The sequence below is a fragment of the Pholcus phalangioides genome, unplaced genomic scaffold (genome assembly GCF_987345545.1).
Source record: "Pholcus phalangioides strain wild (caught in Gottingen) unplaced genomic scaffold, Ppha-v1.0 ptg000002l_1, whole genome shotgun sequence".
Lineage (NCBI taxonomy): Eukaryota > Metazoa > Arthropoda > Arachnida > Araneae > Pholcidae > Pholcus > Pholcus phalangioides.
Window position 1 is genome coordinate 16,023,865 of NW_028301595.1, and position 19,358 is coordinate 16,043,222.

The following is a 19,358-nucleotide window of genomic DNA, read 5'->3' on the forward strand; positions in this document are numbered from 1 at the left end:
ACCTATATGAAAGACCTTTCTTTGTTTGTCACTTGGCATCCGAGTAGTTTAAGAAGTAGCCTCTGACTGTGCAGGTTTGGGTTTGATTCCCTGTTCAAGGCATGGGTGTCTACTAATATTAACAAAATCCCTGGGCAGTGGTTTTGTGAATATGTGAGCATCACGTTATTAAGAAATATGTATTAGAGATTATTTTTCAAATAGTTGCATACTACCAAAATATTAATTTAAAGTAAGCTTAACCCTTCAAATGGCATTGAAGAGATATCTTGCCTGCTCTTATTTTACCATTGTCAAGCCTAGATATTTCATTAAATTGATTTTGTTAGTGAAACAGTTTTCCCCATACCTCTTAGTTTGCACCTACTGAAAATCCAAAGAAATCCTACTTAATTAAAAAGGCTATGGCATTTTATTGAGGGTTTAGTGATTTTTGCTATGTCGAAATATAGTCAAAAAAGCAGTGATTCTGCTATGCCAAAAAATGAAAAATAAATTTTGAAGGGTTGGTCCACTGTGTGCCCCATCTTCCCCTATGCTAGACGGGAAGCTGGCTTTTACACTTTTTTTACCCTTCACAGCACGGTTGAAATTGCATCACAGCCTTTGCTATACGTAATTCAAAAGATACAAAGCAAGTCTCTTTGATGAGATATCTCAGAATTCACTGTTCAATAGTGAAAATTTTACAGAGGTGAAAATATCCATCCTTTATAGATATCAGGTCGCTGAACACGAAAATCATGCTTATCCTTTATCATCACTAAATCCTTTTTATACACAGTCTTTTTTTCTGTTGCTTGTGAGAACGTCCGGAGCATCTCTCTGGATTATCCAGCAGAAATCTGCTAACATAGAAACTGACCACTTTCGTTTGTAACACTGTTCCATTGCAGAAATGTCCTGATGGAATCGCTCTACTTTTTCGTCACTGAAAGTGCCACAATTCGCTGGGAAGACATCAATAAGTGATACAAGAAGCGCATTTTTAGTGACATGTTTCACCAAATTTTCTCTGACACATACAGGATGTGCAAAAAGTCCATAGAAACTTTAAAAATTCATAAATACCAGAAAAATAACCAAAATAAAAAACGGTTAGCATCGCTAGGTCACTGGAATTTTTTTAAGACAGTAAGATGTACACAAGTGAAAGAAAAGATATTCAAATAACAAACAGAATACCTCGAAATCGTTTATTACAGCAGTACGTGTGCCACGTGACCACCACCACAGGGGGTAACACATTGTAAGCGAGTCACAAATCCAGCAACGGCAGAGTGCACGGTTTACAATGGTGAACTGCTTGTGGTTTAGGAATGCCAGGTCTTATAACCTTCTCATTTGCATGTTTCCACCAAAGTTGCTGGTACTAACGCCACCAATCTTCTGTTTTTTTTTCCCAGTCTAAAAATATTTTCCGTGACCTAGTGGTGCTAACTCTGCAAACAGTTTTTTATTTCTGTTATTTTTCCGGTTTTTAATTAATTTTTAAAGTTTTTACAGACTTTTTGCCCATCCTGTATAAGTTCTTCCACTAGGTCTTCATAATTTTCAGCATGAAGGTTGCCCAAAAATTGTGTACTAACATTCCGAAAACAATGTCAGGCATGTAGCTCATCAGTATTAAGATTGAATTGAAACTGTTTGTCTTGCAAAAGCTTGCGTATCTGGGGACCTATAAATACTCAAGTTGTACTGTAAAGTTCTCCATACTTAGACATGGAAACATTTGGCATAAGTACTCAAATGAACGTTCGTTTTTGTTAACAGCCTTCGCAAGTGCCTTTATAAGCCCCAGTTTTATGTGCAACGGTGGTAGCACAATGCTGTTAGGGTTCACTAGAGGTTCATATGAAAATTTTTTAGAGTGCCAAGCAACAAAACTGTTTGTAGAGATCATTCCTTCTGTTTGTGTGTTTGTAATGGGCATACCTCTTGTGCGGCTATCATACTGACATATATATCAACAACACTTTGTATACCCACCTTGTAGATCAAGCACAATTACTATCATTTTGAAATCACCACATACTAACACTTCTGTCAATTGTAATTTAAAAGATCCAGAAGACGTTGACACATGAGATAACTTTCTGTACCTAGGGCTGCAAAACAACAGGAATTGATGATGCTATATCATTAATATTATGTAATAGCACAGCATTCAGGCTTGTTTTTAAGGCATCTATAAACAGTCTCCAATTGTCTGTTTTGTACGGAATGCTCAGTTTCAGCATCAAACCTTCAACATCATTGCAAAATACTAAGTAGTCCTCACTGCTGAAAAATTTTGACAGTACTTTTTGATGAAAAGTAGATACTCTAACTGAATGAATGAATGCCAGAACTTTGTCACTGGACATATCCTGTTGCCTAGATCTCTTCCAGACCAGCTTCGTGGCAGTGTCTGGAACATAGATACTCTTACTGTATCTGCCAGGAAGTTCCACTGCTGAAATCTGGATTCTGAGTTCAGCTTTATTCTTGGCAGTTCTAAATCCCTAATAAGGTCATGAAGTTCATATTGTGTGATTCAGCGTACGATACAGGAGGTACTTGTCAGTTGAAATGTTGAATCTGCATTACTGATGCTTGGAACACTTTCCAACACACCAAGTTCACTACAATCATCCTCCATATCACTGTGTCAGAATGTTAGCGGGAGACTAAGGATTTTCAATCCTTCTCCATGGACCACTAGGTGAATGACAGATCGTATCACAGGGTATTCTATCTTCTTTTACTTTGTATTAATTCCTTTCTTCAAGCACGGTACCATGCAGAAATAACAATTGGGGTTATGATTTGTTGGTTCACGCTAAACAGCTGGCACACCAAAATGCATTTAAACTTTTTTCCCAAGCACAACGTGACACCCAAAGTACAGTACATATGCCTTTTTAACTGCAGAAGTCAATGGCCGCTTCTTGGAACCAGAAATCACATCAGCGCATTTATAGCAAAAGTTGTCCATTTATACAGGAGCGGGGCATTGCTGCACATTTATGTAAAACGTTAAAATGTACAAAATCACTAATTAAACAAATCAGTAAGACAAAAAAATTTGGAAACATGCTGCTCAATATGAACTTCTCTACGGCTGCCACGTACGAGACAGACCATTAGATGGAACCCGTTTAACCGCTCGATCACGTGATTCATGAAACGAAGGCACAAAGCAACAGTGCCAAGTTGATAGCAGCTTTATCGAGAACAACAATGCTTATTTTATTTCTTTTCTCTTATTTATTTACTTTTTTAAAATATTTTACTCGTAATTATAACAGCCCATAGCATAATATGTAAAATGTAAATTGGGAAATTTCTCAAAACTCTAAGCCTGGAGAGAATTTTAAGGGTAATTTTCATGTTCAGCTATCCAAAATTCATAAAAAGTGGCTACTTTTGTTTTGGTAAACAAAAAAGGAAAAATTGTTGAACAGTGCTATCGGTGGGTTGTCCCAAGTTCTACGTTTATTTAGTTCATGTTTCTTGGCATGAAATATTTTGTGACATCCATACACTTTGATGGGAAATTTCAGCAAACCACTCAAGGACAATGCATAGTATGCAGGTGTAGACACATCCTTAAAAACAGTGCATCGCCTTCCAGTGTCATAGAGAAACGTGTCTATGGATATAAAGATAAGCTGGTTTCTCCAAAGGAGGGTCCCCCTACAGATCTAGGAAGAACATAAATCAAATCAATTATGCAGTCTTCATTTCTATTGACATTGATATACAAAGTGTGTTAAAAAAGTTCCGTGAATGGTCCAATATTTAAATAACAATGCAGGTTATAGAAATGTGTGCCCATGCATGCATCCCCCACCCCACCATTGAAAACACTAAGCTATAGAACACACCGAGTGTAAAAGTTGATGCCACAATGCAATGGCACAATGCGTAAACATAAAGTTTTGCTACAACAGGGGTAAACAGTAATGAAGACCTATAAAATGTGGATGAAAGTGTGTAAAACAGTAGCAGTGAGTAAAAAATGTGTTTACGACTGGTTCAAATATTTATTGGAAAGGAAGCTGTTTATTATGATGAGGGATAATTTGGGTCGACCATTAGTAAGTTGAACACCAGAGATCGGCAAATGAGTGCAGCAGATGCCTGTAGATGACTGGCGGCTGACTTTAATAATGATAACGGATGAGTTGGGGATTATCAAATCCCCGAGACTTCTTTTTGTTCCCCTGGCTCAAGGGAGTCATGAAAGTCCTTTTCGATATTGTAGACATACCAGACAAGCAAGAGACATACGAGCAAGAGTGATATAGTTACTTTGGGTGATTCCAAAGAAAGCTTTTGCTGAAACTTTTCAGTACTTTTCCAACCATTGGCAAAAGTATATTGTAGCTAATGGAGAATACTTTGAAGGCTAATAAAGGTATTTTGTTTGTATCTTCTGTTTCTTTTATTGTCTGAGACCATTCATAAACCTTTTGAGCACATGTAAATGTCAAGGATTTTAAGCAATGAACGAAAATCAATGATCACATCCAAGCTACGGTCAATGCATCCACATATGCAAGTGTGTGTTGAGACAGAAAACGATTTTGATAAGAACAATGTTGAAATGTTTGTCACAGTTGACTGGAAATTATCAATCCAAAATGCATGAGGCACTGCAGATTTTGCAAATGGTTGATGGGTACTTCGCAAATGGTGTTAGCAAATGATATAAATTGGAAGCTTTTATCGACAACTTTATTTGAGGAAAAAATATAAAAATACCAAAATTTATCTTTTTTTCATACATTCGTGTTAATTTATAATATACTGTTTGGTAAACAATTTTGATGAAAACAATACGCATATAAATGAACATGAATATAGTTAGAATAAAAAAATTTGGATTAAATGCTCTGCATTCTACGTTCATGTGGTACAGCATCTGATATATAAAGTGAATTTAAATACAATTGATGCTCTTTCTTTGTATATAATTTACCCCTCCTCTCATTCCGTCATTATATCTGGCAGTTGATACATCGAACGTAAAACATAGAATAGCCATTTTAATGAAACATTTGGGACTTACCGCACCAGTATTGTAACATGGTCATTATAACAAGCATCGACTGTATCAAATTTTTGTAATCTGAATATGACAATAAGCAGAACCTGTTAAAAATACAAAATTACATATGAAGGTTTTAAATAGCTTGTTATATCATGCAAATAATTATTTTCTTACAGTGTGAGAGAAACTTACTTAGTTCATGAGAAAGAATCTACATTGCCATCAACATCAAGTGGCCTGAATACAAGTATTTCATCAAAGTCCAAATATACTGGCCTGGGTAAATATTTTCATGTTATTAATGAGGTTGCATAACTTTGGTTAAGAAAATTAATTCAAACATAATTTTATACCGCACTATGTGTCCAAGTTAAAGGTATCCAGAAGTTGAGACAACCACACGTAATTACTCATAAATTTAGATTGAATTGAAGAAGAGAGCAACTCCTAGAGTTCATTTGCTGGTTAATGAAGTTCAATGTGAGCATATTCAGTGGCTCTAAGATACCTAAGATCTTTTGCCGATTGTTCCAAGCACTGCGAATGCTGCATTATTAAACCCAACTTCTTCAGGCACCATTTCAAATCCTGTGGTAGGTTTCACATTTCACTCATTTTGTTTAGATGTGTCACTGATTAAAAATCAGCTAACTTAAGCACAAACTGAGCCTTCTTTTGGCACCCACGTGCTATTACTAAATCATACCAGCACCTCTCGTAAACATTCTTCTGAGAAACTCCAATGGATTGGTATATTTTAAATGTGTTGCGTCATGTCTATTGCTGAGGAATGCCTGTCATGTTCAAGGAGTACTGCTATCTGTATCCTGAATTCAGAAGCAAAGAACTCAGCAGTTGATTTCGTGTCTGTTTGTGTTACATGTGAAAATTTTGAATGCTGTATGCTTGATTGCTCTCTGTGGAGAGACTTTTTTTAATGGAATATTGGCTCACATTTGCACCTTAAAGTTGGAAAAAATCACAGGAGACCAACCTCAGCCAACCATGGCATCCCCATGCTGGCAGTCAACACAACTGCTGCAAAAAAAGTCTTAAAGCAGCTGTCAAAAATTTGCATGCTCTACCTTGATAGAAAACTTAGGGCATTGCTCCCAAGTTTTTTTGCCTATCAAAGGTGCAGCACTTTCATGACGAAGTACAGTAAAGCCATTACTTTTGGATATCGTTTGCCTGAACATCAATATATGTATATACAATGCTGAGTACAGTCTACTTTGATCACACTAGTATTTCAGTATATGCTAGTGCCTGGCAATATAAAAGGCTTGCAATTCAAGACTCGAATACCTCTGGGTTGTGTGTGCATGAAATTGCTGGGTCACCTGACTTGTATGGGAAAATATTGTCCTATAATTTTTTGGTTATGGATTAGTATGAAATTGCAAGATGGCACCACTAGTATGGTTTACATTCTAGGTTTTACAATTTTTTTATGCCTTTCGTGTATCTAGTTCCCCCCCCCCCAATGGCACTCGACAGCAGAACATACATAATATTTAGCTCTCGCATTAGGGTGATTGTGTTGTGAATAACACACTGAAAGAATAAGACACATTGCTCAATGAGATGCGAGAAACAGGTATACAGTAAAACCTCTGTTAATCGACACCCTTCAGATGCAGTCTCCCCTCTTTTACGGCCAAATAGTAATTTCCTAGTGCATAATAAAAGTGTGCTTTTCAAACCCCTGATTAATGGTCACCCCTCTTTTACGGGAAAATTGTTTTTGTCCCACTGGTGTTCACGAGTGAGAGGTTTTACTGTAGTATATTATTATATACTCCTTCCAAAAAAACATGGGATCTACATTCCAAAGGTTTTTACCAACTGGCTGATGCGAAGGTATCTTTGAGAAAGAAAGAAAATTCAACCTCCCTTGTGGGGAATCAAACTCTCATCCTTTCACTTTCCAGGTGAGCACCCTAGACTACAAAGGCAACGAATATCTCAATCTTTCCTTGAAGCTTGTGTGTACTGAACGGGACCGTACATGGATGGTCTGACGTAACTCGGGCCAAAGCTTACAATTGCAGATAATGTCACCAGGCGGCGACTTATTCGAGGATGATGCAACCGCTATCCATACTAATGTTTTTAACAGCTGGCTGATGCAAAGATAGCTTTAGGAAAGAAAGAATTCAACTGACTTTGCGGGGAATCAAACCCATGTCCTTTCACTTTCTGAGATTGAGATATTCGTAGCCTTTGCAGTGTAGTGTGTTCACCAGGAAAGTGAAAGGATGTGGGTTCGATGTAAGGGCATTTGAATTTTCTCTTTTTTCTGAAGTCACTTTGCATCAGCAATCTCTTAAAAACCGTCATATGGATAGCAGCGTGACATCATCCTTGGATGGGATTCAGATTGTCACATGAACAGAAACAAAGTGCTAGGAAATTTCTAAATGCCATAAACTCTGCCCACACATTCAGTTTCAGTTTTATCTGAGCAAAATCGCCCAATTGTCTTAAACCAAACTTTTCCTATGGAGAAAAAAAACTCTAAATGAAAAATTCATTTAAATTAATAATAGCACTTGTTTGCATATTGATGCCATTGCTTGAAAGAGTAATCTATATATTTTTTTTTTTTCATACATAGTAAATTAAGACAGTTTTGAATTTTTAGATTTGAAATATTGGACATATCTATATTGTCTCTTTTTTGGGGGAATCTAATTTGAACAATTTTTATTTTTAGATGAAGAAAGGTCCATAAATCTCAAGGATACCTATAAAGGCAGTAAAACCCACTATAAATGTATATAATAAATTCTTTTTAGGCCTTGTTCAGATGCAGTAGTGGTGCTGTTCCAAATTTAGATAATGAATGTTTTAGCAAATGTGCTGGCATATTGTGAGCTACATTTTCCTGGCAATCATCTTCAGAGTAATGGCCACTCAATCCTGATGTACTCTGGTCTTCCTTAGAATCACTTTCCAGAAATGCCTCTATCTCACTTACAGAAAGCTTTTGAGCCAGAGATGCAGCTTTACTCTAATTTACCTGGGTCAACCCAGGTTGTTGGCAAAAACTGGGTCTTTTTTGAGCAAAAGTGTTTGCCTCTCGAAAAAAAAAATAAAGTTGGGGTCCCCCCCGATCATTTACATGTACCCCCTGTGAATAAAAAATAATTTTCTAAAGATATGTTCATTCTAAAGATTACTAATATAACTTGGTTTATTTACATTCATTGCTGAGTGTTCTACTCATAGAGAGAGAAGTTACAAAGAAACCTATCAACGCTCAGGAATTAACATAGTAACAACTATAATTAAGTTAGACAAAATTATAGTTACTAATAAATCAGTCAATAAAATCTCTTCTGATTGATTTTTCATTCCAGAAAAACCTTAGATCTTTCAATAATATCTTCTGCATAAATTTAACTGATTCTGAAGACCATCTTCTAGAAATGAATTACATTTTGGGTTAGATAATACAATTGAACGACCGACGTAGCAGAACCCAAAATTGCAAAAGAATCACTTCTATACGCATTTCGGAACTATATGAAGTTCCTTCATCAGTAGCAAAACAAAGAAAAATATTGAAAAAACTCCTTATAGCGGGAAATTGCTACTGATGAAGGAACTTCATATAGTTCCGAAATGTGTATAGCCGTAGTTGTTTTGCAATTGTGGATTCAACTACATTGGTCGTTCAATTAGACCATCTTCTAGTTAATATAAATCCTTTTTGAGCGATTTCAAGCTGGAATGATTTTCTAATCCCTCCCTAATGGTCCACAAACTTTAGTCTACCACCATTTAACTGCCTTATATTTCACACCTGAATATGGCTGTCAGATTTGTGTTAGTGAAATTTAACAGTGTGCTCATGCATACAGTGTTGTATCTTGTGCTCAGTAGGTGGTTCTATCCATCCTCCAAATCACTTGTGTGGATTTGCAATTTCATGTATATTTGTAGGTCTGCTGATCATTGTGGCAGGGGCAGCTCAACACAAAATCTCTCCCTGTGCAGGACCTGTTTTTTGGTGCCCTTCCTTCCCAGCAATTCCTAAAAAAAAAAAATTTCCATCTCAGATTTTGTACCCCTCTTTAAGAGCCATCCCATGTGGCTGCATGGCCCAAGAGCCACCTCTGCGGCATAGAAACATATCCAGGGGTGGGAACTCTGCGCCAATTGCGCCGCACTGCGCCAAAACTAATATCTTGCGCCATCCTGCTCCAATAGCGTATTTTCGCATTTTTCTGCGCCAAATAGCGAATTTCGCTTCAGTATGCCCGGAATTTCGGAAAGGACGCCAAAAAATCTTTGTTCCTGCTAGCCACGAAACGTTTCTTTACGAGAAAGAGCGTGTTTTATTCCACTATACTTAAACTATCGCCTTGGACTATCGGCCCCTGATCGGGCTTTCCATCGCGAAACTCCGATATTGTCCGTGATCGTTTAACTGAAGATGGTTTGCAATGCCTTTCAGCTTTAAAGTGCAAATTCGAGTGTTTCCGTTTTAAAAAAAAAGTCGTCACTGGAAGCAGCAGAAATTACTGTAGTCGATTGTCATGTGTTAAATCTCGATGTTTCGTGCAAAACATTTTCATTCCGGGAGTAAAAAGCGCATGTCCGCCGAATTACGAATGTTAGTTTAGAAACTTTGCCGAATAACGAGCGTTAAATCGCCAATGTTGCCGAATAACGAGCGTTAAATCGCCAATGTTGCCGAATAACGAGCGTTAAATCGCCAATGTTGCCGAATAACGAGCGTTAAATCGTCAATATCGCCAAATAACGAGAGTTAAATAGTCAATCTCGCCAAATAGCGAGTGTCAGATCGCCAATCTTGCCAGATAATGAGTGCTGAATCGCCAAACATCGAGTTGATTCTTCCGAAATTCTCTCCCATTTTGCAACAATTTCTTTCCATGTATAAAAAAATTAAAAACTTATAAAATTTTTTTAGCTCATTTGAAGTGCCGCTGTTCAAGGCAGCAAATAGTGCCCTCAGTAAGCAAAAATCATCTTAAATAGACGGGTGCAAAACATTTTATGACAGCCGCTCTTTCAAACAAGGTGTCAAAAGCCTAAAACACCAAAAACAAAAATTAAGCTGACGAAAAGATGTTTGATAACAAAAGACAGTGCAGTTTTGTTTTGAAAAGGGTTGAGGGTTAACGAAAATATTCTTGTTTGTTAATTTCACTGCTCCAATTTATAAATATCTGCTCCGAATCCCAAATTTTGCTGCTCCAAAATTGCTCCAAATCCCGAATTTGCTGCTCCACAACTGCTCCAAATCCTGAATTTGCTGCTCCACAACTGCTCCAAATCCTGAATTTGCTGCTCCACAACTGCTCCAAATCCTGAATTTTGCTGCTCCAAAGCTGCTCCGAAATGGACTTAGTCACTTCCCACCCCTGCATATCTTTTTTCAACGGGATAGCCAACTCAAAATTTGAAAATCTCAGAAAATCATATTTAGCCGACCACCACTTTGCTTCAGCTGCCTCAAACCAGTTTTTTCACGATGAGAAACTCGGGGTCACATGACGGCTAGGTAACACAATTGGACATTCAAGTTTGCATTTTTATAGATTTGTTTTCTTTTTTACTCCAACGATCTCAGATTTTTTTTACAATTTGAACGCTAATCCAATCCTATATGATTCTTTAGAAAAACGTATGTGCAATCTTGTTGGAACGAAACATATTTTGTGCGGTGAATATATGTATACACTATTTGAATGTGGTTGGGTATCCACAAAAATACCATAATTTCCAATATATAACCCTCACAGAAATTTAAAAACTTGGCATAATAGCTGCTCGCATTCAGGGACACAACTTGATATTTTGTCAGCCTATGCATGATGTAGTGGACACAGGAGTGTAGGTCACGTGGATGTAGGGTCACGACATAATACGATCATGATAGATGGTTAGGAGGAGAGGAGAAAAAGTTGGGAGAGCGTTTTTCCTTTCATACTTTTTATTCTCAGAACTCGGAAAGTATGCATCCTGCGGGATGTGAACAAAATTTTTATGTGTCCATTACTGAAATTCTGGGTATTTGATGTGCCATAGCACATTAGCGGCATCTCTTTTGAACCATTTCATTCGGAATGACTGAATTCGCTAAAAGATAATACAATTACAGTAGGCTCTCTATAATCTGACAGTGCACTAGTCCAGCCCATTCAGTTATCCAGCATTTTCTTTGAGCATAGAAGAGGAAAACATGGCACTGCATGTCTGTGTGCAGAAGTTTTTTTATTTAGATGGCCTTTTTTCAATTGACTTCCAGTAATCCGACTATTTTGGTAATTTGGCGTACCCTGGTGTGATATGTGCCAGATCGGTTAGAGCCTACTGTATTATTGTTTACTGTAGTAGCCTAAACTTTAGTGTTTTCAGTGCACACTGTAATATAAAGCACACAGCACCAAACGCGGAACAGTCCAGTCATCAGAGGAGTTCAGTTTTTGGTCGGTTTTTATCTTTTCTGTAGTGCTTTTTTCTGTTTATCAAACTTATCTTCGAATGTTAAGTTTCATCCATAATGAATTAAACAAATTTTCATCGAAACAAATAAAAAAATCACATTTTGACCTAATGACTGCAATTCTAGTATGAATTACTGTTAGCAAAAGTACCATTGTGTCATATTGTGTTTTGAAGTAGAAATCTGCAATTAAGTTTTTTTCGCATAATTTTATTATAATGTGGTACTTAATTTTTGTGCTTGATTCATTTTTCTTTTTTGACCAGCTGATTGGTTCAAATGTTACGATGAAGATGATTACTTAGGTTTCAACAGCCTTCCAACTTTGAGAGGATATCGTAGCCTGTCAAATGACAGTGATGAGGCTGGGAGCCGAGTGTCTGAGCTACAGCGTCGCAACACTCTTGTGCCGCCTCACATGAGAACATCTTATCCTGTTGAAATGCAGATGCAGCCTGAAACAAAATACACTCATGATGCTATTCGAGAGGGTCCTGCAGGAAAGGAGGATAATGATGACACTATCGATTCCGAACACTTTGATGACTTCGAATTCGATGAAGAATCATCATTGCCTGATTCAGTCAACCCATATGTGTTATGGAAACAAAAGTTGTGCGCAGGATTGTCACCTGAGGAGAGCGAGAAAAAGGTTTGTGTTTGCTCTTACTTTCCTGTTTGTTTTTTTTTCACATTAAAGAACATCTAGAAATGATAATTATCATTCTGACCAAATAAGTATTTTTATGAGTTCTGAACGAAAACTTCAGGTGCTTTCAGAATGATTATTGTGTGAGGATTATCAATTCAAAAATCATCTTTAACAACGGCCTCATGTTTATAAGGCTTTAAGTGTATGCAGTGTGCAGCAAGCTTTGATAATTAATGTTTCCTAATCTTCTAAATCTATTTATTTCTGTCAATTATAAGTATTTATATTTTTTTCAAATTTGTGTAAAAGTGTTTAAGGTATTCTGAAACAAATATATTAATTTAGTTCTTGTTTCTGCAGCTAAATGAGCAGCCTCCATTTCTGAAGGGACTGCCATTGAGAGCTATAAATCCATATACTCCTAGTGGAAAAAGGCGAAATCCATTCCAGTTACCATATGTGTCATCCTGGGAGAAAAAGAAAAAACAAGAGGAGAAAGGAAGGGGCGAAGGGATGAAAAAGAAATGAGGAATCGCATTGACTTATTGTAACAGTTTATTTTTTTCTCTTTTTTGGGCATTCCTTGTAGTTGTAGTTACACCTATTTCATGTATCATCTGTGTTAATGTGAACAGTTTTTTCCCGTTTTTTTATGGTTACTGTTTTGCTTTGTTTGCGTAAAATGTTTTGTATTTTTGTGTAAGTATTTGTTTTTAATGCTTTTGAAGCTGTAGTGAGAATTTTTAGCTTTTATTTTATGCTTTTTCTTCTACTTCCAAGAGGAGATATAAGTCTTTTTTTTTTTTTTTTTTTTGCAAGAAATTTATGTGAAACTACTTTCCTTCATGAATGAATGTTTTAATTTGTACTAGAGTGAAAAGAATAGCAATTCTGATTGCTGTGGTAGTTTCTTAATGCATAATTCAAATCCTCTGAGTCACCGAAAAATCAGATTTCATTTTCCCATCATATTGGAAGAAAGCATAGTGATATGCAAAATACGAAATAAATTTTGATAGAAATTTATTTATTAAATAGAATCTTTGTATGCATGTCAGACAATACATATTAAAAAAATAACTTTGCCAATATACAAGCTCCTAGCGGCAGCAAAAATCAAGTAATAGATGTTTCAGAATATGCACTCAAGAATGAGAAGAGAAATAAAAAAAACCTAGCTTACGTGCGGTTACGACTTCATTAACAAAATTTCAGAAGATTCAAATGTGATACTCACCTTTGTGCAATGCAAAGTGGTTTGCGCAGTAAAAAACCATAAACGGCATTGGAATGGTACCTGTAGCATGATAAACTCAAAGAAATGTGGGAACAACCAATATAGATCATATTTCTGCCACAGGAAGTCCCCACTAAGGGGTTGGGACACCGTTCCCTTGGAGCAAGATTTTTGTCTGCATACACATTTATGTTGCTTAAGATACTGTTCTGACACATGGTTTTTCACCACGCCTATCATTTAACAATGCATAAAAGTGAGTGTATCTGTTTGAATTTTTTGGCATAACCGTGTGAGGTAAGGTTTTGTTTTTGTGCAAATACCTGCATCTCGAATTTCATCCACATTTGTTGATTTTTTATTTAAGCGGCCATTAGGGCTTGTATTTCAGCAAAGCTGTTTTATGACCTCCCTTTTTATTTTAGCTATTGTTAGTGTTTTGGTATGCTTGTTCAGTGTAGTAAACCTCAAATGAAGAGCAATGGCACCGTTCTTGCATTGGAAACACTTTCACTCTTTTTGTCTTAGCCAAAGCTTATAATTCATGTTTTTAAGACTTTTCGTCTGTTGAGGTAATGTGCATTGGTAAGCAAACTGATGTTTTTACTTGCACTCTTATGTGAATGGCATTGGTTGAAAATCATCTTAGCTGCCGCTGTGGAATTTTAAAGTCAATGCAACTTGCCTTCTTTTCTAGTTATCTTATGATTCTACATAGAAAAGAATCCAAAATGCCTATTTAAAAAATAGTGGAAAGATATTTTTCTATACCCTTTCACATTTTGGAGTAAAGAGGATTTTCATTTGATAATTTGTACGCGAACCCCTCTCTATTTGTTTTGCATCGTAATCAAAACATGCATAGAAAGACTTGCCACTTAGTCATTACTTTCTGCATATTTCTCACAAATTTTATTGTGGCTAGAATTTTCTCATACTCTACCTCCATGTTCAGGAAAACTAGTCACTGACTAAAACATTTTCTGTTAGACCTCTCATCGTTCTTTACCATCATAATCTGTTCAATACCATGATAGCTATGGAAGACAAAAATATAACTAAGAAATTTATTTTTGTTTTTAGTTTAGATGAAACAAAGGAACACAGATTATAAGAAACAAAAACACCATGTATCAGTACTTTATTTCAGATAAGTAGAGGCAAATTTATGGTTTTTCCATCTGTGTGCTATAAAAATTTTGCTGGCATTCTGCCATTTTAGTCTTAATTTTCTTGACTCACTCATTCTCCCCCTTACAGGTAAATACACCTGTAAATACACCTGTTTCTAAGCCACTCTTTGAATCACTCACTGACCTGGTCCTTCGCCCTTTATGCCACTCTTTTCATCATTCATATGCTTGCATACTCATTTGGTCAGTCACTGAACTGACTTAGTTCCTTGCTCTCCAGGCATACAGAGGTGGATTATGGCTTTACTACCTGCACGGGTTTACAAATTTTGCCACCCTTCTCCCATTTTACTAATTTTCTTCACTCATTCCTTAAATTTACCATCCCTTTGAACTTGCCATTATGGGCTATAGAACATCTGTACAGGATGAACGAACTATGAGCATAAATATATATAGCACTGCAAGAAATGTCCTGCAACTGACCTTGACTCATCAATTGATATACAAATGGGTACCATTAAATTTTTTTTCGTAGACAATTTTGCACAATTGGACTTGATGATTATGCATTTATTAATTTTCAATGCTCTTCCAGTATCAATAAAAATATTGAATTTTTTTAAAGTTCAAGTTAAAAAGGTGCTAAAAAAAGTTTTTAGTTATTAAACATGTATTTTTAAATGTTTTTAATGCAGTCAAAGGAATAGAAAATGGCATCACATTTTTCATTCACAAATCATTTCATGGCGAAGTATTTAGACCCCGTTTCTTGAGATATAAATCTGTATGGAGGTAATATAAAGGTCAGGATTAAATATTATGTATATGTATGCAGTTTTTAATGAAAAATTGCTAAATGTAAAATAATTGTTGCATTTAAATATTGTATGCATGTAAGAATGCTGATAATAAAGTTTTTGGGTCCCCCCAATTAATCTGAGAAGAAAAGCTTTCCCATTTTTGAAGTTGTCTGTTTTGTAATGTACTTGTAAAATTTTGTTATTGTGGATAGTAGAGTTTTTTTCCTGGTATGGGAGAGCAAATGTATAAATCTTTTTGTGCAATTAAAATATGAACAGTTATGAATTTGTTTGCTCATCATTTCTCTTCATCGAAAAATTTTAATTTTTTTTTCTATCTGAACACAACTCAGGTCTATTGGCATAGCTAATTAGCTAGCTCGTTAAGTAGTGAACTACTTAATGAGCTGATACCATAATTCCCCTTACCGCATTTTGCTGGGGAATCGTTGATCCTAGAGGCATACTTCCATTTAGAAAAAGTAATATGTAGAACTTAAATATGTCATTAATGTTACAAGGGGTTGTAGTTATTAAAATCATTTATTCATACAGACACTGTCCTAAAAGTCCAAAATTAAGTTGTCCTCTGTCTCCTGATGGCAATGAAAAAATTCCACATTTCTAAGTGCAATATTCGCTGAGATATTTGAATCCAAAAATCTGAGAAAGTTTTGGCTGTTCTTTCCTAACTTTTTTCAGTTTTTTTGGATTCAAATTATCTTAATTATCTTAAATTAACGAATTTCGCACTTAGAAACATGGAACTTTTTTGTTGGCCTCAAGAGAAACGGAAACTTAATTTTATATTTTTTAGGACACGGTGCCCGTATAAAAAGTTGACATTTTTATTTTAATAACTACATACAAAACCCCTTGTAATATAAATGACGTATCCAAGGTCTACACATTGTTTGGATACTTTTTTAATTGGAAGTACAGTTATCCCTCCATATTTTTGCTGGGATTACATTCCAGGTGTAACCGAGAATACGGAAAATTTCGCGGGCTTCCTCCAAAGCATTTTTATGGAGTCGCTCCCCAACTTTTCGAGTTACAAACATAAATCTTATAGGGCAAAAGTTGTTTAAAAAAATTTAATTACACTAATTTTTTTATTATTTCAAAAACGCATTGATAGTTGAGATTGTAATCAGTATTAAGGGTCCAAAAACCAGCTTAAAAATTGGTTGTACTCAATCCATCTATTGTTTTAATTAGAGTTTATAATAACTGCATTATAATCCAATAGAAATTGATTGCAAGCCCAAAATACAGGGCGTAACTGTCTCGGATGGCAATTTTAGGTGGAACAAAGAACACCGTTATAAAATTATTAAATTATAAAGTGGCAGCGGCAAAAATCCTAGTTATAGCCTTGCATAATAAAGTATTTGATGTCCCTCAGGTTAGGTCAATTCCAGGGCCACCATTAACAGGTGCGGAGACTAAGAAAAAATGATTTGTGGGGCTTCGAGTTGCGAATAATTCTTGTTTGTTGTATTATTTGGAATATTCTTGTTTGTTGTATTATTTGGAATATTCTTGTTTGTTGTATTATTTGGAATAATCTTGTTTCTACAGTAGAAGCGTAGGTACCTTGTTCTATTGTTGTGAAAAATAAAAAACCATATAAAAATTTTACAATATTTTCCCTGGACAATTGGGTACTGTCGCAATTAACAAATTTTGTGGTGATTACAGATGAGATGGGGTTGGAGATGAGTTTTGGGGTTTCATTATAACGGATGAATGTTTTAAAAGCAATTGAAGGGAGCCCCCATGCCATCTCATTTGTTACCTTACACTTGCTATATATACACAAGATACAAAAAAAAAAAAAAAACCTATTGTGAAAAAAATATCTATTGGTGCAAGTCATCTCGCGTAACACCTTATTGGCAAGCAAATGGGTTTCATAACTTGCGGACTAGAAGCCAACATCAGTTTTATTGGGTTGAAATATCGTGTGGGGGGATATATACAATTAAGGATCCCCTGTGCCATCTTGCTTAGCACCTTACTCGGTGAGCAACATGAATACGACAATATGAGTACGCATAACGTGTGTTGTGGACATGAAATGCATGAAGACATATTATAGCTACAGCAATGACTGATCAAATTATGTTTGCATTAATTTTTTTATTTACAGTAAAACCTCGATAAGTAGTCGTCATCTCATGTTATGGAAAAATTATGACAACTTAAGCAAAGTGTTATAAGTTCCACTGTGCAATACTGTGAAAATCATAAAAATTTGAAGTAATATAATATTTATTAAAATATATAAATTAAAATTACAATATTAATGAAATTTATAGATAGCAAAAGAAAAATAATAGAAATGTTTTAGCTTTTTGATCTCTTATTATGGTAAAATATACACTGATTTATTCTCGTTATATTATTGCTGTCTATGGACAGGCCTGAAGAAAAAGTGACTTATTAGGGTGATGACTTAACGAGCTTTTACTGAAGACTCTCTGATGCTGTAACAACGGGAAACCACGGCAATGAAGCTAACCTTTGTCAATATTTGGAATTTTCCTTGCAAGTTTTTCACTTTTGGAAACATTTAAACAACAGTCTAGTAGAAACATTTTCAAAAGCACAGGTTACACAAATTTTTTAAACATTCGTGTAACAAGTACAACTTATATATTATTCCAATATGAAAATTATCACCTCAATAGTGTTTTCCGAAAAACTGAAAGAGGTCGCGAATATAAAATCCCCAAATACTGAGGGTGACTGTATGCCTCTAGGATGAACAATTCACCAGTAATTTGCTGCTCCCATGTGGTCTATAGTGGTTAGGATACCTGGCTCTCTCGGCCAGGAGGCCCAGTGTGGGAAGAATATTATTTACTTGCTGTCGCCACAATGGTGGTCGGCAGGTTGGTTTTCTGTGGTTTCCAACATTGAGGCTTGAATGGGAGCTAATCTCCCCATTAAAAAGACTCGTCACAGAGGGCAACAGGTCTACAATAGTACAAATATTCAATCATTACACTTCACCCCTGAAATATAGAAGGCAGCACAAAAAAATCATACACACTCAGACTGTTACGTTCACACTTCCAGCACAACTCTGTAGTAAATTGCCCATAGCAGGGTTCATACAAAATGAAAAGTAAGGAGTTTTTAAGGAGTTTCAAGCAGTTTTTAAGGAGTCATGGCAAACTTCATAACTTACAAGTTTTACAACAAAAAAGGGGGCGGGACACATATTCAAATTTATTTTTAATTTGCAAACAAACTTTCCCTCTTCTCAAAAATATAGATGTAGAAGTGGTTCAGAAATTACAACTTTTGAATTGTTACCCAACATCATAAGAATTCATAAAATAGTCAATCTACATACATACTTTTCTGTTGTCAGCAAAGTATTCTAAAATTTTCAAGTTTCGGTCAAAAATATAACTCATAACAGCATCACATAAATTATAAAAATGATATTCATTCCCCCTCCAATTATTCAAAATAAAAACCACAGCCGACAAAGATTTTTCTTACAAAATTATTTATATTTGCTCTAGGCACACACACACACTTCCAGCACAACTTCCTAGATAGTAAATTGCCCATAGATGGTAATAGACCTGAGTTGTGCTTGGTTTGAATGAAAGAAAGAAAGCCCCCCCCCCCCCCCCGGAAATCACTCTCAAGCAATCTGGGAATGTGCCGCGGGCCGCTCAATTGAAGTAAGAATTTGCCACGAGCCACTTGAGGCAAGCCACATTTAGGCCATGTGTTGAGCACATGTATGCTTTAAAATAAGGGGCTGTTCAAGTATTACGACAGCAAATTTTCAGCAATTTTTGACTCGCCCCTCTTGTCAGAAAAAGTCAGCAAAACTCTCACCCTCCCACTGTCAGCGCTCTGCCCCCTTCCTCCTAACGCTTATTGGTGGAATCTGAATTGGGGGTTTCCCCCCAGATGATAAAATTTTTTTTTTTTTTAATCCACAAAATATTTTTTAAAAGAATTGTAAAAATATTTTTCACA

General features: G+C 35.9%; 1 protein-coding gene across 1 annotated transcript in view; it reads left to right on the forward strand.

Moving 5' to 3' along the window:
- LOC149089474 (uncharacterized) overlaps positions 1–15,633 on the forward strand; it is a 116,784-nt gene extending 101,151 nt beyond the window's left edge. Inside the window, exons 18-20 of the mRNA XM_089238906.1 lie at positions 5,215–5,318; positions 11,789–12,174; positions 12,535–15,633. Coding sequence (XP_089095032.1) covers positions 5,215–5,318; positions 11,789–12,174; positions 12,535–12,702 — 658 coding nt within the window. The 3' untranslated portion in view covers positions 12,703–15,633. The remainder of the gene's footprint in view (positions 1–5,214; positions 5,319–11,788; positions 12,175–12,534) is intronic.
- Positions 15,634–19,358: the final 3,725 nt, after the last annotated feature.